The sequence below is a fragment of the Crotalus tigris genome, unplaced genomic scaffold (assembly GCF_016545835.1).
Source record: "Crotalus tigris isolate CLP2741 ecotype Arizona unplaced genomic scaffold, ASM1654583v1 scf7180000018306.2785112, whole genome shotgun sequence".
Classification (NCBI taxonomy): Eukaryota; Metazoa; Chordata; class Lepidosauria; order Squamata; family Viperidae; genus Crotalus; species Crotalus tigris.
In genome coordinates, this window is record NW_024096934.1 from 1,259,414 (window position 1) to 1,277,660 (window position 18,247).

Consider the following 18,247-nt stretch of genomic DNA (forward strand, 5'->3'; position numbering starts at 1 on the left):
TTAGATCATGGTTGTCCCAAAGATGCTTTTCCAAAAGGCATCTGGAGTTTCTTGGGTTTTTTTTTTCCATGAAAACATTTCGCCTCTCATCCAAGAAACTTCTGCAGCATCCTGCAGTCCTGTGACCACTTTTTATGGTGGTTTTGCCAAAAAGTGGCATTTACTTCCAATTTTGGGGACAACGGTGCCCATAGCAAATTATTGGTTGGCTTCAGAACTGGGGTGTTTGATTCACTCAACAACCATGGTGATTTGCTTAATGACCGTCACAAAAAAGTCATAAAATCAGGTTATTGCAGTTTATGATTATAACAGGCAGGATCCATGGTAGTTGTAACTTGAGTAATCTATATTTTGATGTTTTATCCTAGAAAAGCAGGATGTACAATAGGATGCTGTTTTTTTCTTTCTCCCGTCTTATTTCTGTTTTTTTTTTCTTTTCGTAGTGTATTTCTCCAGGTCTGGTCGAGACTGGATTCGCTTTTAAACTGTTTGATAATGACCCGGAAAGAGCTGCAGCCACATATGAGAGGATTAGGGTAAGAGAAAACCCAAAGAGCTATAGAGGGGTGATGTTGGTTAAGAGAAATGTAAAATTGTTTGTATTTTGAGTTTAGGATAAGCATATTCAACTTCTGGGCAGCGCACCCCAAAATTGGATAGGTTTGCGGAGGTGGCAGAAAAAAAAAATCCGTATAATTCAATCTAAATTTATACATTGGGTTTATATACATCCAGTTTTGGTCACCACGATGTAAAAAATATGTTGAGACTCTAGAAAGAGTGCAGAGAAGAGCAACAAAGATGATCAGGGGACTGGAGGCTAAAGCATATAAGGAACAGCTGCTGGAATTGGGTATGTCTAGTTTAACGAAGAGAAGGACGGGGGGGGGGGAGACATGATAGCAGTGTTCGAATATCTCAGGGGCTGCCCCAAAGAAGAGGGAGTCAAGCTATTTTCTAATGCGCCTGAAGGCAGGACAAGAAGCAACGGGTGGAAACTAATCAAGGAGAGAAGCAATCTAGAACTAAGGAGAAACTTCCTGACAGTGAGAACAATTAACCAGTGGAACAACCTGCCTCCAGAAGTGGTGAATGCTCCAACACTGGAAGCTTTTAAGAAGAGACTGGACAGCCATTTGTCCGAAATGGTATAGGGTTTCCTGCCTGAGCAGGGGGTTGGACTAGATGATCTCCAAGGTCCCTTCCAACTTTACTATTATTATTATTATATAATTATAGGTAATCCTTGACTTACAGCTATTTGTTTAGTGATGGTTCAAAGTTACAAGGGTACTGAATAAAATGACTTATGACTGGTTCTCACACTTACAACCGTCACAAGCATCTCTACAGCCACATGATCAAAATTAGGGTGCTTGGTAACTGGCAGGCATTTATAAAGATTACAGCAGTGGTTCTCAACCTTTTTAATGCCGCGACCTCCAACCGGTCGTAAGTCGAGGACTACACAACCGGTCGTAAGTCGAGGACTACTCAACTGGTGCAGCACCGTTTGCAGAATGGGACTTTTGGCGGGCTCAGCAGGGCAGAGACAGCCTGGACAATTCCTATTGGCTTTTGAAAGCCAATAGAATTAGACTCTATTCAAGAGAGTCTATTCTATTGGCTTTCAAAAGCCAATAGAATAAAAGGGAGTAGCACAGCTAAGGAAAAGGGGAAAAAAATGGCGGACTGCGTTGTTTGGCGACCCCCGTGAAATGGTCGTTCGACCCCAAATGGGGTCCCGACCCACAGGTTGAGAATCACTGGATTACAGCATCCTGGGATCACGTTATCCACATTTGAGAGCTTCCCAGCCAGCTTCGGACAAGCAAAGTCAATGGAGGAAGCAGGATTTGCTTAATGGCTGCATGATTCACTTAACAACTGCAGAAAATTGGCAACAACAAAAAAAAAGGTTGTAAAACTGGACGTGGCTCGATTAACAACTGACTTACCGAGGAACAGAAATTCTGCTCCTAATTGTGGTTCTGGGAGTTGAAGTCCACACCTCTTCAGGTCATCAAGGTGGAGAAACCCTGTCTACAGCATCCAAGTTAGATGATCACCCAGTTTGAAGACCTCAACCGAAGGAGAAGGCACCGTTTCATGAGGTGCCCGAGCTGACCGCTTGTAGAGTCAGGGAATGCCTCCTAAGATCTAGCTTGAACTTCAACTCTTCTTTATTTTAACCCTTTGGATTTGTTCCTGTCCTTGGGGGTGGGGGAGTACAGGGAGTAAGTCCACTCCTCCTTTGGTATGAAGAGTTACTCCTATTTCTCCCTTAGCCATCTTATCTCTTGCTAATCATACCCAAATCCTTTAGCCCTTTCTCAGCCATCTATCTCTTTGGAACGATGATGCCTCAAATTGGATATAGGATTCCAAGTGTAGTCTGTCTATCTCCCGCCGCTCCTTCCCCTCCTCTTCCCTTTCTCTCTTATCTTCTCATTCTAATAATAATAATAATAAAGTTGGAAGAGACCTTGGAGGTCATCGAGTCCAACCCCCTGCTCAGGTAGCAAACCCTACACCATTTCGGACAAATGGCTGTCCAGTCTCTTCTTAAAAATCTCCAGTGTTGGAGCATTCCCCGCTTCTGGAGGCAGGATGTTCTACTGGTTAATTGTTCTAACTGTCAGGAAATTTCTCCTTAGTTCTAGGTTGCTTCTCTCCTTGATTAGCTTCCATCCATTGTTTCTTGTCCTGCCTTTAGGCGCTTTGGAGAATAGCTTGACTCCCTCTTCTTTGTGGCAGCCCCTGAGATATTGGACGACTGCTATCATGTCCCCCCACGTCCTTCTCTTCGTTATACTAGACATACCCAATTCCAGGAACCGTTCCTTATATGTTTTATATATTCTCCTCCTTTCTTTCTCCTCCTCCATCTTCTTCTTCTTCTTCTTCTTCTTCTTCTTCTTCTTCTTCTTCTTCTTCTTCTTCTTCTTCTTCTTCTTCTTCTTCTTCTTCTTCTTCTTCTTCTTCTTCTTCTTCTTCTTCTTCTTCTTCTTCTTCTTTCTTTCTTCTTCTTCTTCTTCTTCTTCTTCTTCTTCTTCTTCCTCTTCTTCTTCTTCTTCTTCTCCTCCTCCTCCTCCTCCTCCTCCTCCTCCTCCTCCTCCTCCTCCTCCTCCTCCTCCTCCTCCTCCTTCTCCTGGCTCAGGGTCAAAATGAAGGGTCCTTCGTGCTCTCTGAGCTTGGTGGTTTTCTTGCAGACCTTTCATTACCCATAGTAGGTAACAGCATCAGTCACTGATGATGTTACCTAGTTTGGATAATGAAACGTCTGCAAGAAAATCATCAAGCTCAGAGAGCACCAAGGACCCCACAGTCCTCCTTTCCTTCTCCCCCTCCCTCTCCCCTCCTCCTCCTCCTCCTCCTCCCACTTCCTCATTCCTTCTCCTCCTTCCTTCTCTTTCTCCCTCCTCTTCTTCATTCTTTTGGCTGTTTCTGTTAGAAGGCGGGCATCATTGTATGTATTCATCTTGTTTCCATGTGAGAGAGAACGGTTGTATTTGAGAGAGGTCATTGGCATATGCAGATATGAGATTGATTTTATAATTGGGTTAGCCAAGACTTAACTTCAAGCTAATCTGCCAAGAAATCCATAATCTGAGTAGACCTTTGCACTTCCTGCGTATTCCTCCCTTTTCAGCAACTTCTATCTATTCTTAGCAAGAGCACCCTCTTCATTCATCAGTAATTTCAGTGGGGGGGGGGACTTCAGTGTAACTGGGTATATATGCAAAAGGGGAAACAATTTCGCAACCAATTTTATAGGCCTTTAACTAGAAGGCATTCATTCAGTTAATATAAATTTAGGATTTTGTCCTTTCTTGTTTTGGCAACCGACTGCTGGCTGATACGTATACACAGTTACATTTCTGTGTTTCACATGTGCAAGTGTGTCACACACACGCAGCTCTTGAACTTTGGGTTGTGTTTGCTCACTTTATTTCCGTCCTACCTATCATAATAACTTGGCAGGATAAAGTTATTTCAAAACAGATTTACAGCTAACATCCGCCCTCAACCCACGTTAAAATAACTAAATGCAGGAAACCAATTTTTTTTTTTAAAAAAATCACCAAATATTATTTTCAGAAAGTTAAAGCCCCTTTTGAAAAAATACAGTTTAAATGCCTTTAACAATGTCAAGTGCATTGCGAAGCTATTCTGTCTCGGAATGAATGCTGGGGATTTATTACTAAGTTGCGAGCTTTGGCTAATCTACAGAGATCTTTGGGCTATTTTGGAAACAGGGATGAATCATGAGTAATGTGGGGTTAGAACTGTGGGTCTTTCTAGACCAGGGGTTCTCAACCTTGGCAACTTTAAGACTTGTGGACTTCAACTCCCAGAATGCCTCAGCCAGCAAAGCTGGCTGAGGAATTCTGGGAGTTGAAGTCCACAAGTCTTAAAGTTGCCAAGGTTGAGAACCCCTGGTCTAGACTTCTCGCCTCCATCTTACAGTTAGCCCTGGATAGAAAGCTGCTTGTGCTTCCAAATTCCTGAACTCTGGTGCATGGTTAGGTAATTTTGGACTCTGAACTGTGAGTTCATGATGGTAGAGTGAGTGGGAAGGTAGATGATACAGTACAGTGTTCCACAAGCTTGGCGACTTTAAGCTATATGGATTTTGACTCCCAGAATCCCCAGCCAGTGTGCTTAAAGTGTGTAAATTACAACTCCCAGAATCCTCCTGCCAGCATGCTTTAAGAGATGGGTATCAGCTTCAGAATCTCAGCTAGTGTGCTTGAAGATGTGTGGACTTCAATTCCCAGAATCCCCCAGCCAGTGTGCTTGAAGATGTGTGGACTTTAGTTCCCAAAATCCTCTAGTTAATATGCTTGAGGATATGTGAATACCCCAGTGTGCTTGAAGATGTGTGGACTTCAATTCCCAGAATCTCCTAACCAGGGTGCTTGAAGATATATGGACTTCAGTTGGCAGAATCCCCTAGCTAGCTAGACTGCTTAAAGATGTGTGGGCTTCAGTTCCCAGAGTCTTCCAACCAGTATGCTTTAAGCTATGTGGACTTCAACTCCCAGAATCCTGCTGGCTGGGGACTTCTGGGTGGTGAAGCCCACGCATCTTAAAGGTGCTAAAGTTGAGAAAGATTGTAGCTAAGGACACTGGTATTTGACTCATCTGAGTATCAGAGAGAGGAGGTTTTTGGCATGATTATTATCAGTTTTCTAAGTAACATGGGGCCCAGGGAATTGCTCTAGCTCTGTAGAACCACCAGCTTAGACCCGTCAACAAGCTGCTGAGAAGCCCCTGATGGACAAGCTAGAAATAAGTGTCAACCTTTCAGAAATGAAATGACTTTCAAAATCTTGGCTTGGCAACAAAACATGGCAAGATGGTTGGGGCAACCTCTTCAAAATCTGCTGGCAGTTGTTTCCTCTTTCATGATCCTTCACACGTGCATACATGCTCCAACACTGGAAGTTTTTAAGAAGAGACTGGACAGCCAGTTGTCTGAAATGGTATAGGGCAGAGGTAGGGCAACCTTGGCTCTTTTATGACTCATGGACTCCAACTCCCAGAATTCCTGAGCCAGCCATGCTGAGGGAAAAGGGAGAGGTTTCCATGCTGAGCCATGGTGGCTCAGGAATTCTGGGAGTTGAAGTCCATGTGTCATAAAAGAGCCAAGGTTGCCTACCCCTGGTACAGGGTGTCCTGCCTGAGCAGGGGGTTGGACTAGAAGACCTTCCAAGGTCCCTTCCAACTCTATTATTCTGTTATTTTTTCCTGCATTCTGTTTCTGTCTCTTTCCTAGTGTCTAAAAGCTGAAGATATGGCCAACGCTGTAATATATGTTCTGAGCGCCCCACCTCATGTACAGGTAGAGTTTTTTATTTATTTATTTATTTATTTGTAAATGGGTGGGATGGGGGAAGATTATTTCCATGAAGGCCCTTGGGGGAGGAAATGGCATCACATACGTCACAACAAATGATGCAAGAATGACCTGACTTTATGGATAACTCAAGGATGCCATGACATCACTAATGTAGTGACATTATGCTGTGCATAATGTTGGTCTGCTTCTGTCTGGTTGCTATGACTACATGCTGTCCTCGACTTACCACCATTCGTTTAGTGACTATTCGAAGTTACAACACCAGTGAAAAAAGTGACTTATGACCGTTTTTCACACTTACGACCATTGCAGCATCCCCCATGATCAAAATTCGGACGGTTGGCAACTGACTCATATTTATGATGGTTGCAGTGTCCTGGGGGGGGGGTCGTGTGATCCCCTTTTGTGACCTTCTGGCAAGCCAAGTCAATGGGGGAGCCGGATCCACTTAACAGCCGGATTAGTAACATAACAACTGCAGGGATTCACTTAACTTCTGTGGCAAGAAAGGTCGTGAAATGGGGCAAAACTCACTTAACTGCCTTGCCTAGCAACAGAAATGTTGGGTTCAGTTATGGTCATAAGCCGAGGACTTCCCATATTTCCCTCACTGCAATTCTCCTATTAATTTACATTTCTAAGCTGCTGCTTTAAATTTGCACACAGTTGCGTTACTTTAGATCAGGGGCCTTCAAACGTGGCCCTTTTATGACTTGTGGACTTCAACTCCCAGAATTCCTCAGTCAGGCACGCTGAGGCAACTCTCAGAATTCCTCAGCCAGGCACTTGAAGTCCACAAGTCATAAAAGGGCCAAGTTTAAAGATCCCTGCTTTAGATAAACTGACTTGCTAGAGAAAGATGTAAGAAGGGTTTTCAGAGAGTCCTCAACTTACAACTGGTCACTCAGAGTTGATGGGTTCAGAGTTATGATGGGCCAGCTTTCAGCCTACCTACATGCAGATTTGAAGTACTGATGGTTGGGGGCTTCTCTACAGTCACATGATCAAACTTCAGGGGCTGAATTATGACCATCTGCCACATCCTGTGGTCACATTATGGTTTTATAATGGTTTTGTTGAAAAATGGCTCTTTCTTCCATCTTTTAACAAAAATCACATCAGAGCAAACAATGGATTTGCATAATGACTTTGGCAGTAAAACAATTTATGTCGCATTCGCTAAACAACCACCACAAAAAAGGTCATAAAATTAGTCACAGGACCAACCCTTTTTCTGACTGTCTTGACTCACAACCATGATGGGCAAGCTCCATTATGGTCATAACTGGAGAACTACCTATAATCTCTCTGTTGGCAGTAGCAAGGACTTTTCTGGAGAGATTTAAGCTGGTTTTCAGTGAGATAGCATCCCTTTAGGGTCAGGAACAGCTTTCTTTGCTAAGGAAGAAATTGCAGAGGTGGCAAAGGATTTGTTTTTTATTTTATTAAATGTGTTAAATAAAGTTAATAAAAAAAATTAAAGTGATAGAATAAATAAATAAATAAAAAATAAAATAAAATAAAATAAAATACAGACTGTCCCTAAGATGTTTCTTCTTTCCCTCCCCCCCAGCCCAAAAGGCAACTGTATTTTGTTTTTGAAGTGAACACTTAGTACTGAAGAAGCTTCTTAGATGAGAAGCGAAATGTCTTCATTTTATTAAATGTATTAAATAAAGTTAATAAAAACGTAAAGTATATAAAATAAAATAAAATAATAAAATAATGAAATAAAATAAAATAGATAATGTCCCAAAGGTGGTTTTTTTTTCCCTTTTTTCCCCCAAAAGGCAACTGGATTTTGTTTGTGAACCAAACATTTAGTACTGAAAAAGCTTTTTGGATGAGAAGTGAAATATCTTCAAAGAAAAACAAAGTCCAGTTGCCTTTTGGAAAAAAAAAAAAAGCACCTTTGGGACCACCATAACCTGGATCAGGAGTCTAAGACCTTAGTCCTCCATCTGAAGTCTGGTGTTTCCAGCCATACCTGCAAAATTGGGAATCTACCTTAAGATGAACCAATTCTTGACATTGTAACTTTATTTCAGAGAATTGTTAATAGCTTTGTTGAAAAATTGCCCGCCATTTTAGGTAGGATTAGATGTGTGTTCTGTAGCCGGGACACTTCAAGAAGTATGGACTTCAACTCCCAGATTAGCCTGGTCATTGCTGAGAATTCTGGGAGTTGAAGTTCACACTTCTGGAGGATGTCCAGGTTGACAAAGATCAAATAGATCTTCTCATCTCCCAGGTCATAAGGAGAAATGACAACACGTAGGTGATACCATCATTCAGATATCATGTTACATGTGCCATGTTGCAATGCAAGTATGTAATACCAGCTTACAGTCATCGTGCATATACTGTCATTTTAGTTCATCATGATTTGTGATGCACGCCATTCTTCCGGACAAGTAGTTCTCGAGTTATGACAGTAATGGAGCCTGCCCCGACAGTCCTAAGCCGTAACAGTTGTAAAATGGGTCGGTCACGTGACCGAGCTGATTTCATGACATTTTTTGCAGCAGTTAATAAGCAAATGTGCAGCAGTCATAAGTGCAAACTCTGTGGTCCTTAAGTGAACCCTATGATGCAACAGACAGAAGTGCTAGTTTATCTGTTGTAAAACGTGGTCACATGACCGTCAGATGCTGCAGACAGCCATAAATGCTCAGCACCCGAAGTACAATCATGTGTGACTGGGTGTGTGTGTGATGGCCTGTTGTAAGCCTCCTTTTTTCAGGTAAATTGTAACATTTAATGGCCACTAAGTGACTGGTCATAAAATGTGGACTACCTGTATATTTAGTGCAGTGATGGCGAACTTTTAGAGACTGAGTGCCAAAAACTGGCCCCGCCCCTGCTCCACCCCTGCCCTGCCCCCACTCTGCCCGCACCCTGCCTGCCCGCAGGGCCACTCACCGCCTCCAGGGCCCGCCGCAGATCGCCCAGGCAGCCCAGCAGCGTCATGGCGGCCATGCCCTCTGCCCTCACCCCGCAGCATCAACTGTGCGGGATGGGGTGTGAGGGACGAGTCTTGTCTACGCTGCCTGGCTGCCATGTCCTTGGCTGCGCTGCTCCGTGTGGGCCACACTTGGGGGTGACTCTCCTCCAGGGGGGCTGCTGGTGAGGAGGGGGTCACGGGGGGAGGCCAAGGCTGGGGCAATGACACGTGTGCCCACAGAGAGGGCTCCGAGTGCCACCTCTGGCACCTGTGCCGTAGGTTCGCCACCACTGATTTAGAGAATACCTTCTCTCCCCTTAAGCCAGGGGTCCCCAAACTTGGCAACGTTCAGACTTGAGCAACTCCCAGAATTCCTCAGCTAGCTGGGGAATTCTGGGAGATGAAGTCCTCCAAATCTTAAAGCAGTGGTTCTCAACCTGTGGGTCGGGACCTCATTTGGGGTCGAACGACCATTTCACGGGGGTCGCCAAACAACGCAGTCCACCATTTTTTTCCCCCTTTTCCTTAGCTGTGCTACTCCCTTTTATTCTATTGGCTTTTGAAAGCCAATAGAATAGACTCTCTTGAATAGAGTCTAATTCTATTGGCTTTCAAAAGCCAATAGGAATTGTCCAGGCTGTCTCTGCCCTGCTGAGCCCGCCAAAGTCCCATTCTGCAAACCAGTTGAGTAGTCCTCGACTTACGACTGGTTGGGGGATTGCAGCATTAAAAAGGTTGAGAACCACTGTCTTAAAGTCTTAAGCTGAATTTGGAGAGCCTTGCCTTAAGTCTCCAAGCAGGCTTAGTGGCTGCTGGACTCCCTTGTTAAAGAACCCTAAAAAGGAGACCCCAGAAGTGACCACGACGTCCGTGGGAATCCTTGAAATGTGTTATTCTGCTCAATTTTGCCCAGCAGCAGTGACCAAATTCCCTTGTGTCTTCCAGATTGGCGATATTCAGATGAGACCCACCGAACAAATGTCGTAGCGGAGGAAGAAGAGGATGGGAGCCAGGCATCCAGCGCGGGGACACCCTTTCTCCAAACAGGGTTTTCTTCATATGACCAGTGACTTGCTAAGGGCCTCGTGGAAAGACTTGACCCTCAGCCCTTTGCCCTTATCGGTCTCCTCAGCTGAGCTGACCTCAGTGGAAACTGGCATGAAAATCCAGTCTTCACAATAAGTCCTCCACTCATGCCTTGGTTCTCTCCACCATGATTAATTTGTAAGCAACAGTTCCCAGCTTTTGCACAGAACCCTCTGGGTTGGACTAGAAGACCTCCAAGGTCCCTTCCAATGGTTAAAGCTTAGAAGCGTCAATGTCACCGGATTCTGATTTTTGGGGAAAGGGACTGACAGCAGATCCGGACAGCGAACGTTTCATGAGTGATTCCTTCAGCTTCCCTTTGTGACTTGCAACCAATGTACGATTTTCTGGAAATTCATTGAAATGTCTTTTTCTTTTTAGGTTGTCACCCCCAAACAGTTAAAATAGAAGTTTCTGTCTTCCGGACACTGAGGAGTTGCCTTAATGTCCATTAAAGGAGAACAAAACGCAACCCCTCCAGCTTAAAAAGCGATTTCCATTCACTTAGAGCAGAAGTGGGCTTGGATTGCAGGTTCAAATATCTGCAGCTTTTTCGTTGATACACAGGTAGCCCTCGACTTACAACAATTCATTTAGTGACCGTTCAAAGTTAAAGCGGCACTGGAAAATGTGACTTATGACCGTTTTTCACCGTTACGACCTTTGCAGCATCCCCATGATCATGTGATCAAAATTCAGATGCTTGGCAACTGGTTCATATTGATGATCTTGGCTGTGTCCCAGGATCACGCGATCCCCTTTTGCAACCTTCTGACAAGCAAAGTCAATGTGGAAGCCAGATTCACTTAACAACCAGGTTACTAACTTATCAACTGCAGTGATTCAGCAAAAGTCGTAAAATGGGGCAAAAATCACTTAGCAAATGTCTCACTTAGCAACAGAAATGTTGGGCTCAATTGTGGTCATACGTCGAGGACTAGCTGTATATGCCAAGTAAATCTTGGATTCTGGAGTTGCAGAGCAGTGTTTCTGAGGAGGAAGGCAGTACAGGTAGTCCTTGACTTACAACCATTCATTTAGTGATCGTTTGAAGTTATAACGGCACTGAAAAATAGTGACTTATGACCGGTTTTCACACTTATGACCATTGCAGCATCCCCAGGGTTACGCGGTCAAAATTCAGGCACTTGGCAACTGGCGTGTACTTAGATCAGTTGCACTGTCCCTGAGTCATGTGATCACCATCTGCGATCTTCCCAGCCGGCTTCTGACAAACAAAGTCAACCACAGATTCACTTAACGACTGAAGTGATTTGCTTAACAACTGGCAAAATAATTGTCAAATGGGGCGTGGACTCACTTAACAATTACTTTGCTTGGCAACAGAAATGGTTGTTAAGTCAGGTGTCCTTTTCCATCTATAAATCTACTCTGTTGGGTAGGTGTACCTGTTTAAGGCCATGAGAAAAATTAATGGTGGCTGCAATGATGCAACCCAAACCTTGCCTCTTTTCTGCATGTCAAAAGGGGGCGGGGCTCTGATTGTACAGGTAGTCCTCGACCTATAACCAGCATTGAGTCCAGAATTACAGTTATTAAGTTGTTGCGGTCATCAGGCGAGGAGTCATGCAATCAGATTCGAAATGAGCGGTTTTTGTGACACTTATTAAGTGAATGCAGCAATTGTTAAGCAAATGCAGCAGTGATCATGAAGTGAATGTGGCACTCATTAAATGAAACCCTTCCCCCCCCATGACAAAGTTTTGCCAGAAGCAAGAAAGAAATCCGACAAATCAGCAACAACAATAACAAAATCACAAATACGGTCATGTGACTGCAGGATGCTGAAATAGCCATAAAGGGGAGCTGGCTGCCAAGCAACCAAAATGTGATCACATGATCTTGGTGTGGGCATGGCCACCGTAACTCTGAAAATGAGTTGTATGTAGCTAGGCCGCAGGGGTAGGCAACCTTGGCTCTTTTATGACTCGTGGACTTCAACTCCCAGAATTCCTGAGCCAGACATGCTGAGGGGAAAGGGAGAGGTTTCCAAGCTGAGCCATGCTGGCTCAGGAATTCTGGGAGTTGAAGTCCACGAGTCATAAAAGAGCCAAGGTTGCCTCCCCCTGAGGGGAGATCCGTAGTAACTTCAAATGGTCTTTAAGTTAAGCAATTGGTCGTATGTCAAATACCACCTGTACAATTGTTGCCGCCATCTTGGCTTTTTAAAGCAGCCTCCCTCTTTCCCTTGGCACCCCACTCCCAAGGATGCTTTGCAAAGGAGCAATTACACAGGCAGGATGATAACATTTGCACAAAAATGTCACAATGCATGGAACAACATTCGCCCCTCCTTACCCCTTTGGGAACACAGAATAATAACTCTTTATCATAGGATTGTAATATTTTTTTTATTTCTTATTGCTTATTGATTTGTATTCCTCTGTTTTTATATTTTTTACAAATAACTCAAGGCAGTGAACACATTCACTACAGGTAGTCCTCAGCTTACAGCCACAACTGAGCCCCAAATTTATGTTGCTAACTGAGAAATTTGTTAAGTGAGTTTTGCCCCATTTTAGGACTTTTCTTGTTAAGTGAATCACTGTTAAATTAGTATTCTGGTTGATAAGTGAATCTGGCTTCCCCATTGACTTTGCTTGTCAGAAAAAGTGATCACATGATCCTGGGACTCAAGCATTCAAATGTAATTCACATAACCATGGGGCTGCTACAATGGTTATAAGTCTGAAAAATGGTCACTTTTTCAGTGCCGTTGTAACTTTGAATGATCACTAGGTGAACTGTTGTAAGTCAAGGACTCTATACACTCATCCTATTTTCCTCACAACAACCCTGTGAGGTGGGTGGGGTGGAGAGAGTGTGACTGGCCCCAAAGTCACCCAGTTGGCTTCATGCCTAAGGCTGGATTAGAACTCAGCAACTTCTGGTGATTGGTTCAAAGTCAGCCAGTCAGTTTTCATGCCTAAGGCGGAATTAGAACTCAGCATCTCTTGGGGATTGGCCCAAAGTCAACCAACTGGCTTTCATAGTTAAGGCAGGATATGAACTCACAGTATCCTGTTTTCTAGACCGGTGTTGTAACCACACTAGACCAAATCATATCTACTCTGGCTGGGATGTGGCAACACATGAAACTCTAAAACTGGATGGGCAGTGGCTGTATTCATATAAAGCACCCCCCCAAAAAACCCATTATGACTTCAAGTGATGGCTTGGTTCAAATAACATGCCAAGAACATAGTTGAGTTTCTCTTAACATGTTAAGCAAGCCTATCTGTTAACTATTGTATGTGTTCGTGACTATTGATGGTTCAAAGTTACAATGGCACTGAAAAAAGTGACAACCGTTTTTCACACTTATGACTGTTGCAGCATCCCCGTGGTCATGTGACCAAATTTTGGACGCTTAGCAAATGGCGTGTATTTACGATGGTGATCCCCTTTCGCGATCTTCTGACAAGCAAAGTTAATGGAGGAAGCCAGATTCACTTAACAACTGTGTTACTAATTTAACAACTGCAGGGATTCACTTAACTATGGCAAGAAGGGTTATAAAATGGGACAAAACTCACTTAACAACTGTCTCGCTTAGCAACAGAAATTTTGAGTTCAATTGTGGTCGTAAATCAAGATTTATCTGTGTTGGAATTTCACATCCAGGTGGCAAATTCTCTTTTTTGGGTGGGTCGTAACTTTGCAGTCATTATGCATTTGGTCATAAATGTAGTACAACCTGTATAGAAAGGACAATCTGATGTTCTTGCTTATCTTTTTCCAAAACACATCACTGGTGGTTGAACCATATAAGGCAGGGGTCTTCAAACTTGGCCCTTTTATGACTTGTGGACTTCAACTCCCAGAATTCCTCAGCCAGGCACAGGAGGAATTCTGGGAATTGAAGTCCACAAGTCATAAAAGGGCCAAATTTGAAGACCCTTGATGTAAGCCGTATCATCAATCCCCTCAGCTGCTCTGTTCAGGTAGTTTTGAAGTACAAAATACAAAGATGCTGCTGCATTCCCTTATCTTGTTAGACAGATCATGCCAAACCAATCTTATATCATTCTTTGATAAAGCGACTAAACTAGTAGACCAGCGAAATGCTGTGGACGTAGTATACTTAGACTTCAGTAAGGCATTTGATAAAGTAGACCACAACCTACTCCTTGGTAAGCTAGAAAAAGGTGGAATAGACAAGATGGATGTGTACCTGGCTGGCAAACTGTACTCAACAAGTAGTCCTCAATGGCACTTCATCCACATGGAGAGAAGTAAGCAATGGAGTACTACAAGGTTCCGTCTTAGGCCCAGTACTCTTCAATATCTTCATAAATGACTTAGATGAGGGAATTGAGGGGAACTCATCAAATTTGCAGATGACTGGCAGGGGTAGCCAACACCCCAAAGACAAACTCAGGATCCAAAAAGATCTTGATAAACTTGAACAATGGGCCCTAGCCAACAAAATGAGTTTCAGTGTGGAGAAAAACAAAGTTTTACATTTAGGCAGGAAAAATCAAAGGTACAAGTATAGTTTGGGCGAGACCTGGCTCAAAAACAAGGTGAGAGGGACCTTGGAGTCCTAGTGGACGATCACTTGACCATGAGCCAGCAATGTGCAGCAGCAACCAAAAAAGCTAATACAATTCTGGGTTGCATAAACAGGCATAGAATCAAGATCATGTGAAGTATTAGTACCGCTTTATAAAACCCTAGTAAGACCACACCTGGAATACTGCAGCCAATTTTGGTCACCTTATCCCAAAAAGATGTTGAGAGTTTGGAAAAATTTCAGAGAAGAGCAACTAAGATGATCAAAGGCCTGGAAACCAAAACATATGAGGAACGGCTGCAGGACTTGGGTTTAGCTAGTCTAAAGAAAAGAAGGAATAGGAGAGACATGATAGCAGTGTTCCAGTATTTGAGGGGCTGCTACAAAGAACAGGGGGTCACGTTATTCATCAGAGCACCAGAGGGAAGGACGAAAAACAGTGCTTGGAAACTGATCAAAGAGAGAAGCAACCAGGGATTAAGGAGAAACTTCCTGACAGGACAATCGACCAATGGAACAGCTTGCCTCCAGAAATCGTGGGCGTTCCATCATTGGAGATTTTAAGAGACTGGACAATCACTTGTCTGAAATGGTATAATTGTCCTGCTTGAGCAGCGGGCTGGACTAGAAGACCTCCAAGGTCCCTTCTATATTCTACTCTACTCTACTCTACTCTACTCTACTCTACTCTACTCTACTCTTCCTATCCCTATCCTATCTTGCTTGCTGACTGTGGAATTCTGGGAGTTGAAGTCCATACATCTTTAAGTTGATAAAGTTGAAAAACACTGGTTTGCATACATCAAGTTGACCCTTGACAGCCAAAAATAATTCACATACCTGCAAAACTCTGTGTGTGTGTGTGTGTGTGTTGGATTGTCCAATCAGGTTTGCCATTTTGTCTCTTTAGACGCCCATCTGCTCCCATGGACATCCCTATATATGTAAACACGCACAAACACAGACAGAGGCATATTTCCCCTTAATACCAGACCCATCATTGCATCTGGAGGCAAACTTGCAATTCATTTCCTCATTACGAGTTGTAAAATATCAACATGGGAGGGATATTTTTTTGTGTTTTTCTTTTAACTGGCATGAAATGAACAAATATTTTGACACTGAGTTAATATTTTGCAAAACAAGACTTAATGACCGATCCGGCCACATGTTTTCCCTAGAAATAAGGCTCACTTTCAGGCTGGCAGCCGTAAATTCAGCCAAAATGGGCCCGTTTTATTTTTAGTTTCAACGTTTTATTCAGAGCAGAGCTGAAGCTGAAAAAACAGTGGGTTGCTTAAGGTGAATGGAGAATTCCTCTGGGCAAGGCCAGCCTTGGGACAAGGTTCCTAATTTAATCTCGGCCGCCACGCTTCCCTGCTTCCGTTTTAGCATTGAAAACATGTATCTTTGGCAAATTCGGGGGACTGTTTCCACAGCATCACACTGAACTTAGGACTGAGTAGGATGCAGTTAATGATTTAAAACTTCTGCCGCTAAAGATTTGTTAAAAATTAAATACTGCAGGGGTTAGGATGAAAACCCACCAAAACCCACACATCCCCAAAGAAAATCAGAAATATTTAATTTATGACCTGTGTTTTCTATTAGCATACATATCAGTTTTCTCTCTCTACTTTTCCCCACAACAACCCTCTAAAGTAGACTATACTGGGTGGAGCTGGAGCAAAGTCAAATCATGAGAGTATGGCTGAGGAGGGCAGGCTCTGAGCTGGGTGTCTCTGGTGCCAGGTGAGAACCTTAATCCTGATACCACCCAAAGACAGCATTTTATTCATTACAGGTAAATAAATAATTGCCAGCTTACGACAATTGAGCCCCAAAAATTCTGTTGCCAAGCAAGAGAGTTAAGTGGGTTTTGCCTCATTTTGCAACCTTTCTTGCCACAGTTGTTAAGTGAATCACTGCAGTTCTTAAGTTAGTCACACAGCTGTTAAGTGAATTTGGTTTCCCCTTTGACCTTGCTTGTCAGAAGGTTGCAAAAGAGGATCATATAACCCCAGGACACCGCAATGGTCATAAATATGAGTCAGTTGCCAAGTGTCTGAATTTTGATCATGTGATCATGGGGATGCTGCAACGGTCGTAAGTGTGAAAAATGGCCATCCTCTTCTCTTTCCTTCCATCTTTATCAGCATTAGAGCCATAATAACAACAACAACAATAACGATAATGATAACAATAATAAAGTTGGAAGGGACCTTGGAGGTCATCTAGTCCAGTGATGGTAACCTTTTAGAGACCGAGTGCCCAAACTGCAACCCAAAACCCACTTATGCATCATCGGGTGCTGGGTGGGCGTGGCCCATTGGGTGGACATGGCTGTGGTGGTAACGGCAGACTGGGTGGGACTAAAAAGTTCAATCAATCAATTCCAACTTTGCAAGATCTTTTTTTCCCCCGCGAGAAGTTGAAATTGACTGATTAAACCCTTTTTTTTTTTTTGCACATGACGGCGGAGGCCTAAACCAAAAAGGGTTTATAAAACCCAGTTGAAGGCTTAGGACTGGGGCAACGGCGCGCATGCCCACAGAGAGGCTCTGCGTGCCGCCTCTGGCACCCGTGCCATAGATTTGCCACCACTGATCTAGTCCAACCCCCTGCTCAGGCAGGAAACCCTATACCATTTCAGACAAATGGCTGTCCAGTCTCTTCTTAAAAACTTCTGGTGTTGGAGCATTCACTGCTTCTGGAGGCAGGTTGTTCCACTGGTTAATTGTTCTAACTGTCAGAAAATTTCTCCTTAGTCCTAGGTTGTTTCTCTCCTTGGTCAGTTTCCATCCGTTGCTTCTTGTCCTGCCTTCAGGAGCTTTGGAGAAGAGCTTGACTCCCTCTTCTTCTTTGGGGCAGCCCCTGAGATACTGGAACCCTGCTATCATGTTCCCCCTCGTCCTTCTCTTCGTTAAACTAGACATACCCAATTCCAGCAACCATTCCTTGTCTGTTTTACCCTCCAGTCCCCTGATCATCTTTGTTGCTCTTCTCTGTACTCTTTCTAGACTAGAGTCTCAACATCTTTTCTCTAGTAAGCTGGGCCTTTGGATGATGCGTCCAAAGTATGATAATTTGAGTCTGGTCATTTGTACCTAGATTGAGTCTGGTTTAATTTGTTCAATGACATATTTCTTGGCTGTTCAATGACATTTTCAGACGGTTCCTCCAATCCCAAAATTAATTTCCTTGCTCTTTACCATCAACATACAGATAGTCCTCAAGTTAGAACAATTAGTTTAGTGACTGAAGTAACAACGGCAGTGAAAAAAAAGTGAGTTTTAACTTTTGACCATTTTTTACACTTAACGACCATTGCAGCATCCCCAACAGTCACGTGATCAAAATTTGGATGCTTGGCAAGTGGTTCATATTTATGACGGTTGCAGTGTCCCAGGGTCACGTGATCCCCTTTTGAGACCTTCTGACAAGCAAAATCGGGGAAAGCCAGATTCACTTAACAATCATGTTACAAACTTAACAACTGCAGGGATTCTCTTAACTTGTGGCAAGAGATATTGTACAATGGAGCAAAACTCACCTAACTAACTTGCTTAGCAACAGAAATGTTGGGCTCAGTTGCGGTTCTAAGTCAAAGACTACTCACACCAGTGTTATCATTTCAATAGTCATGGACACCGACTCACAAAATCCTTTGTCAACACAGCCTTTACCAGCCAACCAACTACCCTCCTACAGCTACCACTACGATCTCCATCACTCCCCAGCCAGTCTCTATGGAGATTCTCAGTCATCCAGGTCATGGTTGTCTCAAAGGCGCTTTTTCATGAGGCAACTG

At 43.5% G+C, this 18,247-nt stretch overlaps 1 protein-coding gene across 1 annotated transcript in view; it reads left to right on the forward strand.

The window, feature by feature from the left end:
- Positions 1-10,371, forward strand: part of DHRS11 (dehydrogenase/reductase 11) — a 43,511-nt gene extending 33,140 nt beyond the window's left edge. The window contains exons 5-7 of the mRNA XM_039350033.1: positions 447-539; positions 5,786-5,851; positions 9,759-10,371. Of these exons, the coding sequence (XP_039205967.1) occupies positions 447-539; positions 5,786-5,851; positions 9,759-9,800 (201 nt within the window). The 3' untranslated portion in view covers positions 9,801-10,371. The remainder of the gene's footprint in view (positions 1-446; positions 540-5,785; positions 5,852-9,758) is intronic.
- Positions 10,372-18,247: the final 7,876 nt, after the last annotated feature.